Source organism: Trichomonas vaginalis, chromosome V (genome assembly GCF_026262505.1).
Source record: "Trichomonas vaginalis G3 chromosome V, whole genome shotgun sequence".
NCBI lineage: Eukaryota > Parabasalia > Trichomonadida > Trichomonadidae > Trichomonas > Trichomonas vaginalis.
The window spans coordinates 8,275,899-8,292,929 of record NC_067207.1 but is presented as its reverse complement, the minus strand read 5'-3'; the positions used below and the strand labels follow the sequence as shown (position 1 = coordinate 8,292,929).

General features: G+C 34.6%; 3 protein-coding genes and 1 pseudogene across 4 annotated transcripts, besides 1 other annotated feature; 3 read left to right on the top strand and 1 right to left on the bottom strand.

The window, feature by feature from the left end:
• Positions 1–1,084: 1,084 nt before the first annotated feature.
• On the top strand, positions 1,085–3,813 carry TVAGG3_0299400 (uncharacterized protein; the record flags this gene model as incomplete). Its single annotated transcript, XM_001294934.2, has 1 exon — positions 2,515–3,597. One exon carries the CDS (start codon positions 2,515–2,517, stop codon positions 3,595–3,597), a length of 1,083 nt encoding a protein of 360 aa, XP_001294935.2.
• A 984-nt stretch (positions 3,814–4,797) lies between these two features.
• On the bottom strand, positions 4,798–5,667 carry TVAGG3_0299390 (attachment subunit-related family; the record flags this gene model as incomplete). Its single annotated transcript, XM_051229472.1, has 1 exon — positions 4,798–5,667. The coding sequence occupies one exon, from the start codon at positions 5,665–5,667 to the stop codon at positions 4,798–4,800; it is 870 nt and encodes a 289-aa protein (XP_051099202.1).
• A 612-nt stretch (positions 5,668–6,279) lies between these two features.
• TVAGG3_0299380 (protein of unknown function, DUF4106 family) lies at positions 6,280–6,450 on the top strand (the record flags this gene model as incomplete). The annotated part of the gene is made up of 1 exon (XM_051229471.1): positions 6,280–6,450. The coding sequence occupies one exon, from the start codon at positions 6,280–6,282 to the stop codon at positions 6,448–6,450; it is 171 nt and encodes a 56-aa protein (XP_051099201.1).
• A 799-nt stretch (positions 6,451–7,249) lies between these two features.
• Positions 7,250–8,358, top strand: TVAGG3_0299370 (annotated as a pseudogene). Its single transcript has one exon. A coding segment is annotated over exon 1 (1,109 nt).
• Positions 8,359–8,683: 325 nt separating this feature from the next.
• Positions 8,684–17,028: a mobile genetic element.
• Positions 17,029–17,031: the final 3 nt, after the last annotated feature.

Below are 17,031 nucleotides of genomic sequence, written 5' to 3'. Positions count from 1 at the left end.
TCCGCTGGATGATCTCTCGAACTCTATCCTGTCTATGTCGATGAAAGGAGAGTATGTTTGCTTCGATGTACCGAAAGCAAAGTCGTAAAACATAATTACGCCGTCTGTGTCAGCAGTTATGATGCAATCGCCTTTCCAAGCAAGACAAGTTGTCCTGGAGTTCTCCCGTGAGTTACGCAGCCTCAGAACAGGCATCTGTGCTATGCCGTTCTTGTATGTGTAGACTTGGATTTCTCCGGTAGATAATAATACGGCGAAATTGGGAGTATCGCCTTGGAAACATGTTGCTGGTATTCTGGATACTTGGACTGCAACAGCGGTGATGGATGTTTGAAGAGTCATCGGCTTTTGTTTGACATCATAAAAAATACCAAGGTCGTATTTGCCGTGGACGAAAACGCCGAGCTCCTCTGAACATATTAGGTCTGTGGCAGGGCCAAGGCGAGTGTGGATTGGAATAACTTGGCGCTTGGGAAGATTTATTGATCCACACTCGGTTTTTGAGTACCACAGAAGGACATCTTTGGTAAGGAACTTGATCTTTTCAATGGATGTGCTGGATGCAAGGTAGTTCTGTGTGTATTTCCCTTCTGAAACGTCTGCGAAAATTATCTTTCCGGTTGGAGTGCCGAAAGCAAGGATTCCGTCGTAGAAATCGTAACAGGTTGGTATCTGTGGTATAATTTGAGACTGCGCGATGACGTAAGGTATATCATCTTTTATGGCAAACATAACTAAGCCATTTGATGGAGAGAACGCGATGTATCGCTCGGGAAGTGCACGGTTACATGCAGCGGATAGTGGTAAATACTTCGATTTTAAGTCAAACAGCTCTCTTTTCAATTTTATTGTTCCTGATTTTGTAAAAATGTAGTCTTCGTTACAGATATAGATACTGAGTGACGAGTCTTGACCATAAACTGTAATTTCGTTGTCATTTGTTAAAGAAGGAAGCAGTTTATGGAAAGATGATTGGGATGATTCATCGATTACAAGATTTCGGCCAGAATTTTGTCGCTTATGTTAAACGTAAGTATTTTTCCTTCAAGCATAATTAATAAAATATTACTAATATGGGGATGATGTTGAATTTCTACGATTTTTTCTGATTTATCTAAAGTATGGGATTGAGATTGAGATGTTGGAGCCTGCTTGGCATTCTTTGACGTGATAATTGTAAAGGATGGACCATTAGAATATAGAATTGCAGTGAATATATCTGAACTATTAACAGCCATCCTTGTATATGTACCAGGAACATCTATCTTCCAAAGTATTCGTGAGTTTTTCGCTTGATCTTCAGCTCCATACGGCCAAAAATCGATACTATAAATTGTATTTGGTTCTGCAAAGCCTAAAACGATTTTACCGGACCATTGAAGCTCCGATACATACTGAGCTTCAGATACTTGACGAGTGATTCCGAGTGTAAGACCTGATTCACAATCCCATAACAAAACTCTTCCGCAATCGTCTGAAATTGCAAGATAAGGTAGCTCATAGTGGAATTTAAGGCAAGTTATGTTAGAATTTAGAATTTCAATGGATCATAAGAAAGAAATATCATTTTTAGTAGTTTTATAGAGATAAATTGTGCCTTTACCGGCTAATGCAAGTAGCCCACATGCTTCCCAGTCCATGCTCCCTGTGTTGAACACTTTACTAGGTGGACAAAGTGAAGCAAATCGTATCTTAGCTTTATTAAAAGGATTCGCTTGCATTTTTTTTATAAATTGATATCGTCAAAAATTTTAATTCTACAATGTTTTAAATATATTAATATTTAGTTGTACAGAATCAAATCACATCTACTTGTCATAGCGAAATTCTCATTTTTTAATGTCTTTGGAAGAATTCCGGAACTTAGGGAAAACAATTCTTGGATTAAATGATTCCAACCAGATCCCGTATGGTGTAGGCTTCCAAGATGTTAAAGAAATCATAAAATTAGTTGAAAATAATGAATATAAAGATGAAAATTTAGATGTAACTTTAGGAATTGTCGCTTCAATACCAATATATCTACTAGAAAATGTCAATAAAATTCAAAAACAAGATATCGATGCTCTAATTCATTGCTTTATCCAAAATTTCGAAAAATTTACGAACAAACTTGTAATTCAGCATATTTATGAGGCATTTACCATTGTATCTCATTCAACTAAGGGCAGTCTAAGTATAATTCTCGAATATATTCGTTCCGAAAATAATAAGAATAATATCCTTAAAATGTTTCTACTGTTAGCATATATAGATGGAATATCAATACAATCTGCAGAGGATTCTACAATATTTATACACATAATCATGGATAATTTTCAATACGCAACATTGGCTCAACAAACACAACTAATTACACAATTATGCTCATTTGCACTATCTCTAGAAAACTTTGAGTGCCATAGGCAGTTAATTGACTTCATTTTTGGTTATATTATTACAATGATCAATAATGAACCAAAATTTATCTCAGATATTGTTTATACATTTAGTAAGATCTTATTATCATTAGAAATGACCATTCCGGAGCTTAAATTTTACGTTCCTGATTGTTTAACTCAATATTTGAATTCATTAGCTGATTTATCTCTTGAAGACAGACTAAAAGTCATTCCAAACCTTGCAATATCATTCACACTCATGAATCCAGACATTTATAAGGATTTGTTGACAAATATTGTTTCAGATTTTTCCCAGATTGAGAATTACCTTCCTGATAGTCATTTTGCAGACCACATTAACAGTAGTCAGTTTTATGAAGACCAATTGGCCGCAATTTGGGACATTTTACGACCATTATTAGATGATTCGAAATTGGCTTCATCTGCGGCCTTCTTTTCAGCTGTGTTTTGTGATGCACTATCTTCTTTATCTGAAAATGTTCCTTCATTCATAAGTTCTAGGTTATTAACGTTATTAATGTTCGAAAACACGAACAAACCCATGATAATCTTAGCATTTGGCCTCATATCAGATCATATTGATCCTCTTATGCTTGAAAAAGAGTATATTTCCAACATTTTTGCTGCATCTCAAACGAGTGTTGAAGCTTTTAAGGCCACAAAGAAAACGTTAAAGGTTCTGATGAACCATGATAAAATTGATGGCTCAAAGATCGTTGAAGAAGTCGATAATTTGGGAGAATTTAATTTAGATTTCACAAAAGACATATTTTCAATACTAGAATACTTAATATTTGTATCGGATAAGGTTGCTGTAACAAAAGCAAGTCGTTTGGTTTTATCTTATATTCAGAATGAAAATTCACCTCCAATTGTGAAAATGCATGCAATAGGTTTACTTCCTATCTTCCTGAAATCGGAATGCCCTGATATTTTTGTTAATCTCGTTATGATTGGCGTAAATAAGACATTTGAAATCATTCAGCAGGAAATTACACCAGAAATTGCTCCACTTCTGCGATTCATTGTATGTGGATTTGTTAATAATAAGATTACTGATGTAGAAACCTTCATTTTACCATTAAATCAGACATTTTTAGATATTTGTGTCTGTGAAGACGAGAAATCATCAATTATTGCAATGGAATCACTCAGTATGATATGTGAAAAGGACAAAAGCCTTGATTTTCCATAATCAAAAAATCTATATACCCAATAAGTAAAGGTGACCAAACTATTTTTTGAAAGTCCGCCATAACTTTAATGGTACTATTTCAGCGTGTACAATGAATACAAAAATTCTAAGAGTGCCACATAAAATAGTACTTTAGACTTGAGTTAATGCTACCAAGCAAATGTTAAAAAGATGACTTTAGTGTTTTGATAATCAAAGATTAAAATCATTATTGTCTAAATCAATAATCATAACTACATAAATTAATGTTTTTTCATCAGTGCTTTAAATCCACTTTTAAAAGTATACCTCAAAAATCAAAATATCAAAAAAAAACTGGCCGATAGGTTTGGCTTTAATTTTTGTCTGCTTTTATGATTTGATATGGATGTTATAATTTTAAAAGTTAAGCCAAATTCACCAATAGATTTTTGAGATTTGCAAATACTCAATAATTTTCAGCGTGTTATCTTTTATTAAAAGAACTATTTGGTTTCAGTATCATATAAATTGATATTTACTTTCTATTTGAACCTTCATTTAGCTAATGATTTAATAATACAGATTTCATCTAGTCCTTATAAGAGAATTTTGAATTTGTTATAATAAAAAAACAAACAGATATAGCTTACACTTCTATAATAAAGATACCTTTTATAGAAATCAGTATGAAATGTGTTTTTTGACACGTAAAGCTCTCAATTCATTATAACATGTTTGTCGATTTTTATATATTTTTCGCTTTCATTATCTATGATATTAAAAATTAAAAAAAAAAGGTAGTGGGGCTTCCAGGGGCTGCGCCCCTTCTAGCCCCTAAAAAACCTAGAGGAGGACTGACCCCAAGACTCCGATGAAAAAGAAAGATATTTAAATAAAATAAAATTTTTTAATCTTAAATAGTTTTTTACTCAGTATAATCTGAGTCTTTAACATCTTCAAATGTTTGTTCCTCTTCATTATCCGAAGATATAATTTCCTCGACTTCTTCTTCGTCATCTGGTGCTACGTGTCCAGCTATAAATACTTTGTAGAGTCCATCTGGAGGTGTCTGTATTATGAATGTGGTATCGTGTAAGAATACAAACTCAACATCCTGTTTGAATTGGCAATTTGAATGAGTGAATTCTGCCAATTTTATAGGATGTCCTTTGGTAGCTTTCGGGAAGCTTGAAATACTAACTTTGCTACCGTAGGGAACTCTTTCTGGTGTATCTAACGCTATAGTGGATATGACATGGAAATTGTCTTGAAATTCTGGTAAAGGTTGTATACAATATAACCGTTTTGACTGTCCTGGATTGGTAAAAAAGTATACGTAAAAGGACCTTTGCCATACTCATCCAATTCTTCGAGATAGTTGTAGGTATTGGGATATATGCTGACATACTCAGCAATTTTCACATTTTGCAAATAAGTTTGCATATTTTTGGGGAAAAGTCTAATAAATTGGTCGATGGCTTGTAGTGCAATTAGGTTTGCTGTAACAGGCAAGTATTGAACAAACAAGTCCACGAGAACACCTGGGTCTTTAACTTCATTTTCAACTGGTTGCAAACTATCCATAACAGACTGAAACACTTCCGAATAATCGGTGTCGTCTTGAATTCCCCATTGGTTTTTGAGTTTTTCAAGGAGTTGAAGTCTTTTTTTAGCATATTGCCTGCGAACACGTTCAGATATGGTAGTGTTTTCTTCTGTATTTTCTGTATCTCCTGATTGAAATTGCTTCGCGAACGCGAGGTATCTCATCTGGGACCTTGTCGTCATCGATGACGCGCTTGGTTGTTCCTCTGTTGTTTCGTTTGTTTGTATGGTATTTTCTTGAGTAGATTGTCTTGAATTGTTGGACAATTGGTTTGCAATTGGAGAAGACTGTAAAACTTGTCCTGTTGTGTCTGGTACAACTGTATCTGTTGTTTCGTTTGTTTGTATGGTATTTTCTTGAGTAGATTGTCTTGAATTGTTGGACAATTGGTTTGCAATTGGAGAAGACTGTAAAACTTGTCCTGTTGTGTCTGGTACAACTGTATCTGTTGTTTCGTTTGTTTGTATGGTATTTTCTTGAGTAGATTGTCTTGAATTGTCCAACAAATTGTCTTGAATTGTATGAGGAAGTTGCTTTGGTATTATAGGAGGTCGTAAGGGTTTTGAGAATGGTGAGACATAAGTTGTAGGAACTTTAACTGCAGAGGTAGTCGACGAATTGTTTGCGACACTTTTTCTTCCTTCCATTATGAAAAATGAACTGTTTTTTTCGGACAACTCATAGAAAAGTTTAAAATAAACGGTTTTTACCAACGGAGACCCCCTCTATTTTTTTATTTTATTTAATAGTTACCGTTGGCAAACCGTTCCATCTCAAATATTGAATGAACTATAAACTTTTTTTTTCTATATATACTTTTTTGTCCAACGGTAAAACTTTTTACACAACGGTTTTTGAGAGTCGTCGCTGTTGACTTTTTTGTAGAGCACTCAAAATAGTATAACTTTGTCCGGACAAGTAAGGGTCTATCGTCGCTACAGGAAAAGTTACGGGCGTTCCAAGGAAGTATACTTTGAGAAGCCTTTTCTCCTTATAGAATGAGATAGGACGGTTATTTTACAAAACTGACAACACTTTGACCGAGTAGTTTTTTGTGCTGAACAAAAAGAGTCATATAAACATCTGTCAAAAACCGCTTTTTAACTTCACTTAAAATGCCACGTAAGCTACGTAAGAATATACGTAAGAGGAAGGGAGCATTGAAACATCCAATAGTAAAACTGACACCACAACAACAGTTGCAACAACAAATGATGAATGACCCCACTATGTTGCAACAAATGTCAAGCAACCCTATGCTTTTAAACCGAGTTATTGGTGCATAGAGTGGAGGTTTAAGAGCGGCACTTTTAGCGAAAATGGCAGGCTATGGTGGAGCTGCAGACGGAACAGCTTATAACCCTCAAAGTCAAATGAATTTGAGTTCACTCAAAAATCAAATAACAATGTCAAAAGTCAAACATAGACATACAGAAACAAATAAGTGAAAACGAAAAGAAACTAGAATATGACAGACACACAAAGAAACTCAATGAGTTAAACGTAGAAAAAGAAGAAAGAAGAACAACTGAAAGAACTAAGTACAGAGGAATATGCGAAAAAAGTGTCAGAAAAAGCAGCAGAAGTAGCAAAAATGGAACAAGATGTTATAAATTTGAAAAACCATACTACTCAATATAAAGTACTGAAAGATGAAGAAATAAAACACAAAAGCCCTGAAGACATATATGGATAGCGATGAGTATAAAAAAGAGTTGAAGCAAATGTAAAGGCAGAAAAACTTTTACAGTTGCAAACCAAACCGTACAGTATGAAAACTTAGCACAAGAAAGTAAAAATAACGACGCAGCCATGCAAAAGGCAATGAAAAGCGCAGAATATATAAAAGCTAATAATGACTGGTTAGATGCCCAAGCCAACGCCAAAGCAGCCCAACTTATAGGGTCAATAAGGACAAAAAATACAAGCGGATGAAGACAGTTCAAATGAAGCTTTAATGAATGCTGACTTTAAGAACGCCTTCGAAGCTCTTCATAGTAAGGTGAAACTAGTGAACGACTTCTCATCTGGAAAGAAACTGAAGTCTGAAGGTTTCGACAAAGAGTTAAAGAAGTAGCACAAAATATGACGAAAATAACAGATGCAGCAACGAGACAGGCAGTTCAAAGTGCCTATGACGCCGTTAGAGCAACTGTTGTGGAAAGTCAAGAAAAAGAGTTACAACAGACCAAAACAGACCTAGTAAATGCTTTCTTAAGAACGAAAAGTCAGGTAGGACATTATGCTGCAGATGGAACATATGTGCCAGCTGGTGGAACTTATATACCACCAAACCCTCCAAGAGAAGCACCTGCACCAGGACTACCTAAAACATTTACATCGTCACATGGACACAGACACAGGCATGCACCAAAACCAACACAACAACCAACAGTTCAAAACACTGCACCACAACCAACAGTTCAAAACACTGCACCACAACCAACAGTTCAAAACACTGCACCACAACCAACAGTTCAAAACACTGCACCACAACCAACAGTTCAAAACACTGCACCACAACCAACAGTTCAAAACACTGCACCACAACCAACAGTTCAAAACACTGCACAGCAACCAACAGTTCAAAACACTGCACAGCAACCAACAGTTCAAAACACTACACAGCAACAACCACAAACAGAGCAAGGACATAAAGAAGTAGAGAACAAGGAAACCAAGAATTCTTAAAAATGCTTAAGGAAAATTATGGTTACCCAGATACTCTTGACTTTAGTGACAGATATAAAGAAGCTATTAGAAAGTTCAAGGAAGGGAATATACTGACCGAACTATTTAGCTTTATGGTTCAGCACCAAATGGGATATAATTTCAAACTGGAAAATACAAGCTCGCTAAGGGATATGATTTAATAGCATATTCATCCAAATGACATGGATGAATTTACTCCGAGATATTTGGTGTCAGAGATAAATGATAATTCAACTATCTTCATGAAACGCGTAAAAAATAGAGACGGAACGAAAGAAGAAAGGGTTATGAATGCGGATGCTTAAATAGGGAACTTGTTAAAAACGGTCTCGGAATATATGAAATGCCAGCAGATGAGGTACAAGAAACTCCACAAAGAAGTTCAGATACAACCAGACATGGAAGAAATAGTTCAGCAACAACAGCTAGAAGAGCCAGAAGGAACGAACAAGTCCCCTCCTTTGGAAACTAACTTCACAGAACTAGATGAAGATTTGGAACAGCCGAAAAATCTGACCTCAACAAGAGTATGAGGAGAATATGGAATCTTTCAAGAGTCTAAGAAAAATTCGGCTGACATAGTAGAAGAATATCGAAAAATGTTCGCCGACATACAAAAGACTCCAACATCAGATGAAAATATTCAGCATAGAATGGAAGTACTGAAAGAAAATGTACGTACGCAAATACAATAATCCTTTTTACTTACGACCATATAACGTTCAATCTTTGGCTGAACTCGGTGAAAATAAAAGGTTAAATTTCAACAAAACATATAGAAATGAAACATTGTTTAAAGTTCATTCAGAACCTAACCAATATGGAAACAAACCTACTTTTGTGTTTCTGCAGACTATGGAACTACAATGAGATGGGTCATAAAGCTAATCCGGATAGGTGGTTCATAAACTTACAACCTCAATTCCAAGAAGTTGTAGACGCAATGGAAGTGAATGGTGAACCAGATATAGCTGGTATTTTCAGCGCGGCTTTAATGCCATTGAAAGATATGAAACATGCAGATATTTTGGACCAGTATGAAATGAACATGGCTGATGGAATATAACACCTGACGTTCTAGAACATTTATCTCAAAGAACTACACAGAACCATAGAGATGGTATATTTGGTGAAGAGTTTAGAAAGAAAGTTAGGGAGAGAGAAGGAAGAGAACCTATTGTACATGACCTTGCAAACGAAAGTTTACAAAATGTCATAAAAAACTTACTTTGCAGACAATGAACTGAGAAGGATGAATATTTAAGAAACTCAAATGGACAGTACCAAATGAAATGTTAGTATTGAAAACATGTTCCTCTGACAAAATAAAACCAACTACAGAAATAATGACGCAAGACTGAAACATTGGGTAAAACTTTCCCATTCCAAATATTATTGGTAACATGGAAAGAAAACCAGAATGGCTACAAAACATATATTTGGAAACGAGCATATTCCATATGGACAAGCTATATTTGAAGAGCTTGAACCGGAAACTCAGGAAAGAGTCATGCAAACAATACGCGACGACTCAAATACAAACTATGACAAAATCTTTCTAGGATATTGGTTACCTGAGATGGGCGACCAGAGCCCAAAGGCAAAAAGAACATGGGAAATTTACAACATACTAGGTGAACATGAGGCAAAGATGCAACAACTTGAAGCAGAGGGCAAGTTACCAAAGCGATACCAAAGAAGAAGAGAAGAGTAGAACAAAGTGAAAGTAGTGAAGAAGTAACTTCATCTAGTGAAAAGTGGCAATGAAGGAAAAAGAAGAGTTAAAAACTCAGTCAGGAAGAAAGTAAAGCTTGGTACGAGTGGGTTCTATTATGACATATAAATCCAACTATTCTATATTTTTACCCATATGAAATGTACGCCGCTCAGAATATAACGCCAACAGTTTTGGATGCCATGAACGGAAATGTTTCCGAATGGTATAACGAATGCGACAATGCCATTAGAAGGTCAGAAATAGTTCTGGAACTTACGAATATACAACTGCTGTTTCTTATGGAAACGTAGGTGAGTTTGGAGAAGGTTCTTCAAAACAGTAGATATTGCTTGCGACAGGTTTCATATTATTTCTATTGACAACTCATTCTTATACGTGGAACAAGACATTGAAATAAAACCTTCTGCCAAGTTGTCTGACAAGAAAGGTTGCAATGGAATTTTCTATGTCGGATACCAATATGCTCCAGAAGTTTTCATGGATATAAGATATATTCTAACTCTGACTTAGTTCAAACAGTAACATGGGCAAACTATGAATGGTTCGCTTTGAGAAACTCAGTACAACCACAAGCTAGAGAACAAACAGACCAGTATGCAAATATTGAGAAATAAGAAGACTTGACCCTAACGTTCCAGGAGTTTATGTTAACCTTTCTGGTTCAGATGGAACTGCTGCCACTAAAGTAAAACTGAAACTTAGAGTTCCTTTGTCATCTTTCCTCATCTTCAGGTTTTTAAGATACTTGCCAAACTGGGCAGGAAAAATTTCTATCGAACTTACTCAAGCAAAATAACTTAGTCATTGCACCAACACAAGACCCATTCACTATTACAGACGTAAAGGGAACAAATCAAACGTCATTCGCCGAATTTTGCAAAGACAAAGTTGACTTAGACTTTGGTTTCTCAAACTTCAACAATGAAGTAAACTATTATTTCAATGCTGCTGGAACTGCTTGGGACCCAGTTAAGTTCACATGCGAAAAATTTGAATGCAAGAGAATAGAAAGCAGACTTGCAGTCTATATGTTGGACCCAGATATTTCAAATGCTTTAGCTGCCAAATATATTGCAGTTCCACTTATGTTCCCTATACACCAAATATCTGTCAAAGACTTTGCAGGTGAAGTTGGAAACCAAAGTGCTGACCCAGGTGCAAGAACAGATATTGCTTTAACAACTGCAATGAAACATGCAGATACTATGTTTGTACTGTTCAGACGAACTATAAATGACTATTCTTGTTTCTACAACCCTGGTATTAAATATCATATAAACATAGATGGCAAATATTATCCAAGAGAAGAATATTCTACAGTTGAGGATATGAGGTCATACAACTTGACATTAGATGCTATGAACTTTAAAACAACTTCACAACAACCATTAACCCTGAAATGCAAAGTTCTATTATGCCATATGTGAAAGTATGGACTCATACAGGAGGTCAAAAAACTCAATATACAAATGGAGACCGTTCAAACTTTTGGCTTGGCATTCCATTTGCTGACTCAGAAGACTTTATGGGTGGTATTCAACTGTTGGTACTGTACAAATACAATATACTGGTGACAGAGACGGTCCAGATGAATTGAGAGCAAAGAAGTTTACAAAACCAATAGCACTTTTCACGGAAGATGCTCTTTTGAAGATTCGTTCGATGAAACCTGCTAGGGCTCCTCAGATTGGCATAACGACTGCTTCCATCGAGCAGATTTTGGCAGCAGGTCAGTAAGTTGTTCTTTGACACTTTTCTCACCTCGTAAATAGTTGACAACCTGTTTTGACATAATAATTGTATTATAAACTTTCCTTTAGTAATATCGGTCAGTTTTGAAGTATATTTTTGTCTGCTTCAAGAACTTTCACCATTTCAGTTATACCAACTTTCTTTGCTTTATGAAAATATTTAGGTTCAGCAAAGACTTGCTATTCTATAACATTTACCATTGTTTGTATAAAGAACTATTCTGTCAATGTATTTGTATTGTTTGTGTGTGTAAACTTTGTTCTGCTTCAATTCGAAGAGATACTCGAATACGTCCATCTTTTTATTCTAAGTAAAATGTCATTTCGAAAAATAGAAGCGTGAGTGTTTCAAAAGGTTTAATGGCGGTGGCAGATGTGAAGTTAAAATTCACCAACTCAAACAAACAGTCAAAGTGTTGTTGTCAATGTCAAAGACAGAGATGTTGAAGTGGGGAAACCATACGAGACGAAGATGGTATAACAATTGTTCCTGTAAAAGAACAACCAACATATCCTGAAGTTAGCAGAGACTTAAGTTCTGTTGCAGATATTCGAAACGACTACCAACAACTGAAAGACAAACTTCAAACTCAGGAGAAGATTTGTCAAGCTTTAGGTATAATGTTAAACTTGGTCGAACACAACCCTGTAAAAGTGAACTCATATGTCATTGCACCTCATGAAGTTTTGAAAGAACTATTGAAACTTTTGACAGAGGCAGCGATATAAACATCAAAGAAATAGAACCCGACATTAGTTGCTGTGGTGTTTCATAAAATGTCATTGACAAGATATACGTTATGAAAGGAGGTGAAACGTTGAACTTAAAGTATAGTTTCCCAGACGTTATAAAAATATTTGACGACCACAACATTTCATTAAAATTTATTTGCTAAGTAAATGGCAGAAGACATAATGGTTTATACTATTACGACTAAAACCCTGAGTCATATAATTCTATAACAACAAACTTACAAAGTCCTCAAGGACGATATTGTAAACTAACCTTAAACACAATGACGACTAAAGCCTGTTTTGCTCTTTTGACACCAGAAGACTTTATTGTTGTGAATGGTAAAAAATACTCCTTTGAAGATACTTACTCAGATATACCACCAACAGGTTTTGTTGACTTATTTAATACTTTAAGTACGGGTGTAACATGTGCTGCAACTAGAGCAGGTTTCATTATGTTTTGGATGTGACTGAGTTTACTATAAACGATATGAGCTATAATACACAAACTTATTTCTGGTTTTTACTACCAATAGTTTCCTATAACAGGAAAAGGTGTCATACAAGGAATGTCTATTCCATTGCATTAAGCACACACAATCTTATATTTGTTTCAAACTTAGGTTCAAAGTGTTATTCGAATGTCGACAGAAACTATTATGACCAAAAGATACTTATGCGTATAAACAATACTTTCTCTGCTGGTTTGCCTATTGTTCATTCGAATGCAGAATTTTCAACCTTAGTGAACTCAAACACTTTGCAAGTATAACGTTGAATTAGTTGACGCAAACTTTGTTCCTGTAAAACTTTTATGTCTATGTATTTGTCAATGACGGCAGAAGTTTCGAATTGGAAGATGCAACTGGTGAAAGTATTGTATTACAAGAACAACTTCAACAACAAATAGCTCAAGAAAACAAATGCAACAAATGCAACAACAAAGTCAAGAATAAAAAAAATATTTTTTTATTTTTATAAAAATGTACAGAATAGATGTTTTCAGATTTTTATGACTTTCCAAGCATTCAGAAATATGTGTCCATTTTCGAGACTATAACAAAGCAGTCGAGAATTTTGAAACGTTTAGTCATTTATGTCGACTCTGCCCCAGAATGTTATGTTATGAAAGAATGGGATGTAGTCTTTAACAAACCTAAAGCGACAATAGTTTCAGAACAAGAATGTAGACAGAAACTTAAGAAAATAAAAGTCGTACAAGTTGGCATGAAAGATGTTAGATGCTTGGATATCTTATTGTCAAAGTTAGAAGATTTTTCAGTTCGAGGTATAAAGTTCTATACACCTTCTCCAAACTTCTATTCTTATCTTCACTGGATATAAATACGAACAAGTAGAATGGAAAGAAATATTATAAGAAGCTTGGTTAGACCATGTCAAAGAAATATATGCAATGGAAACGAAAGAGTCTATGAGTATATCTTATGTTGGTTTGCAAACATCTTACAACATCCAAGTGCTAAAATGAAACTGCTCTCATTATAATTGGAAAACAAGGAAACTGGTAAGAACACATTCTTTACAGATATTTTGTGCAAACTGTTAGAAGGTTATTCGAATCCGAATATGACAAACTTAGAAAACATCTGTGGCAAGTTTAACTCCTCAATAGAGAATATGAAACTTATAGTTTGCAATGAACTTCAAAGTATAGATACAACAAAAGTTTTTGAACTCAGATGGCTTTGAAGAGTCTTATAACAGACAAAGTTGGAGTTGTTGAAGAAAATATAAAGACCAAAGAGTTTTTGTGAAAATGTTGCAAACTTCATTATGGTTTCAAACAATTTGTTCCGATGAAGTTAGAAAGTTCTGACAGAAGATATGTAGTTGTCAGAACGTCAGATTCTCATATGCAAGATACAGAATATTTTGACGACTTAGCAGAAACTTTGACATCTGACTTTTACAACCACTTGTTCTCATATTTCATGACATTAGATATTTCTAAGTTCAATCCAAGACAAATTCCACATACCGAAGAGAGACAAACATTGTTAGAAGCAAACAAGAGTGTATATGAACTGTTTCATAGATGAAACTGACTTTGAGTGTTTAGATGAAAGGTCATTGTACGATTCGTATAAACAATATTGTCAAGAATATGGTTATATGGCAGCGTCTAAACGAACATTCTTGGCAAATGTCAAAAATCTTTTAGACGTACAGAACGGCGTATATACAAAGAAAAATTTTTTGAGTAAATTTTAAAAAAAATATTTTTTTATCCGATAGAAAAGATGGAAATATTCATCTCAGTAAACAAGTACATGTCAGGACTTAAAGAAGAACTAGACCCATTCACATATTTGAATGTTTAACTTCTACCATTTTGAAAGTCTTCATTCAGCAAGTTTGGAACATCGAACCAGTTAAGTTTGCTATTGTGACTAAAAATGGTGCGAAATTTGAAGACTTAGACATAGAAGGTTTGTTAGCAGTTCAAAGAAAGTTTTGACAGAGGTTTTCAAACCTTAAAAGAAGCAAAGAATACAAACTTGTTATACTTATGAACCAAAAAGAAAGCAGACGACTATGAATATTATGAGTCTAAGATAGTTGAAGTTCAAGGTAAATTGGGTAAAAAGATTTTAGAGTCTAAGCCAGTTGTTTACTCCTAAAGAGGAAGAGAACAATTGACATTGACCCAGAAATGTTTCTAAAAAAAAATTTTATTTTTACATGTCAAATTTCTTTTTCTCTGGCTCTGGTTCTTTTTCTTCTTCTTCTCTACTTTCTTTTCCTTCTTTCTTTCTTTTCTTTTCTGGTGGAGTTATTGTTCAAATTGGTGGCGCAAACTATATTTATGTAAAAGTTCTTTTCTTTAATAGCTCTTCTATTCTGTTTTCTATTTCATCTTTCAAGAACAGCGCATGTGTCTTTCTTTGCATTTAAGAACTTTTGTTGGGACTTCATCTTTCCAATCGGTTGTCATCTCTGTCACACAAGTCTGTCATTGACAAATTTTAAGACTTTCTTGCTGCTTTAATGTTTTATGGTTCTTGTCATTATTCCCGAAACAGAACTTTAGAAACAATTCACCTTTCTTGTTTAACACTATGTAAGATTTTATGGTCGACAGTTTTTGCTGTCGAAAAGCTTGTCTCGAAGTATAGATAGCGAAATCGCTAGACATTTTCTAAAAGATAAAAATTTTAATTTTTCTAAAAATATGTTAGAAAAAAAAAGTTTGCATGACATTGACAAGAAATTGAGAATGTTTTTAAACAAGAACAAGAAGGAAGTTAGAAAATGCTCAGATAAAACCCTATTACATGACAAGTTCTATTTGCTCAGGAATGGTTATAACAGGTCTAATTGCCACCACCTGGGTCGGGTAAAACTTTCACTATCTTAAAATGGCGCTGCCACAACAACAAGAACTAGATGAGGAAAGAAACCCAATTACTATGAGTTAAGTTGTCATTTGTAGTACTTCTGGTCAATTTGACTCAATACGTCAATCGTTCAAAGATATTATAAAAGAAGTCTAAGTTATAATGTATAAAAGACCTCTGAGTTGTTAGATTGGATAAAGAAAGTACCAAGAAGGAGTTTTTGAAAGTATATATGCTATAAATGTAGTATATAAATTTCTAAGTTTAAAGACCCTAATGAGGGAAATGCAGAGAATATTAGAGAAGAAAACACTTTCAGAAACAAACAAAGAAAGAGATAGAATACATTTCTGAAAAATTGCAATTCTTACGATTGAAGACTTTACCCTGCATTAGATGTCTTTCTTATCTTAGATTGACTTTGCTCGTCATCCTTTTGCCTTAAGGGAAAGTAGAGAAAACAGATATGTGTCGAATTCTTAAGAAGCTCAGACCACTTTTTAACATATTTCCAGTCGTAATATGTGTACAACAGCAAAGAGTTTAATTAAAGGATTGTAAAGAGAATACTTATCTGACCATTGTTACTTTTCCCCGGATTGTCCGAAGACGATTTCATGGAACTTATGAAAGAGTCCATGGCAGGTAAGTTTGACAAGATATTGAACTATGGGAGGAAGTAACAAAGTCATACAAGACCCTCATACTTCTTTCAGAATTCATATCTTTAAAGCAAACAAAGTTCAAAATTGTAAAAAAAGTCAAGCTGAAAAAATAAAGAGTTCATTTACTCTACTTGTGTTGAAGTTGTCAAAATTACTCTTGTTATTTTTTCTTTAACAATGACAAATCTTCTTTGAATGTAAGTATTGTACAACCTTTAATATCATAGTGTGTTTGAGGTAACGTATCGTTGAACGTATTTGTTTCACATCTTCATTCGTGTCATTGAAATCGGTAAGTTTTTCGCGATAGAAACCAATTTCTGTCAGATTTAGTAAATCTTAGCAAGGTCGTAAAAGCTTTTGTTGTTTCTTCTGACTAAATGCAACATAAACCATATCTTTATCTTCTTCTTTCTCCAACTCTTCAGTATAAATCAATATACTTATAGTTCTTTTCCTTTCCTTTTGGTACCGAACGTGGTATTCTTTTCCTGAATGTTTTTGTCTTTTGCTTCAATGACTTCATCTTTTGCTTGAAGTTTCTTTTCCATCTCTTCACGTTCTTGTCTATGAATTTCCGTCAAGAAGTTCTGTAAATATACCAAGCATAACGAGGCGAAGCCCACATTGCAACAGCATTTACAAGAAGTCTATGTACATACCAAACCTCTCAAACCATTTGGCAAATTTTTACGATTTTTCATGAGTTTTAGGCGACCCGAAAAAGTCGGTCTCGCTGTGCTTCGCTCAAAAAGTTCTTGGTGTGCTTTGGTTTTTGAACCAATCGTCTGTATGTTTGGTTATCTGGAGCAAAACATGCTGTCAAAATACTTTGCATCTGGTACATATCGTCTTTGACCGAACGAATGAGACGGAGTTGTTTGTTTGACCATAAAACTGAACCGAA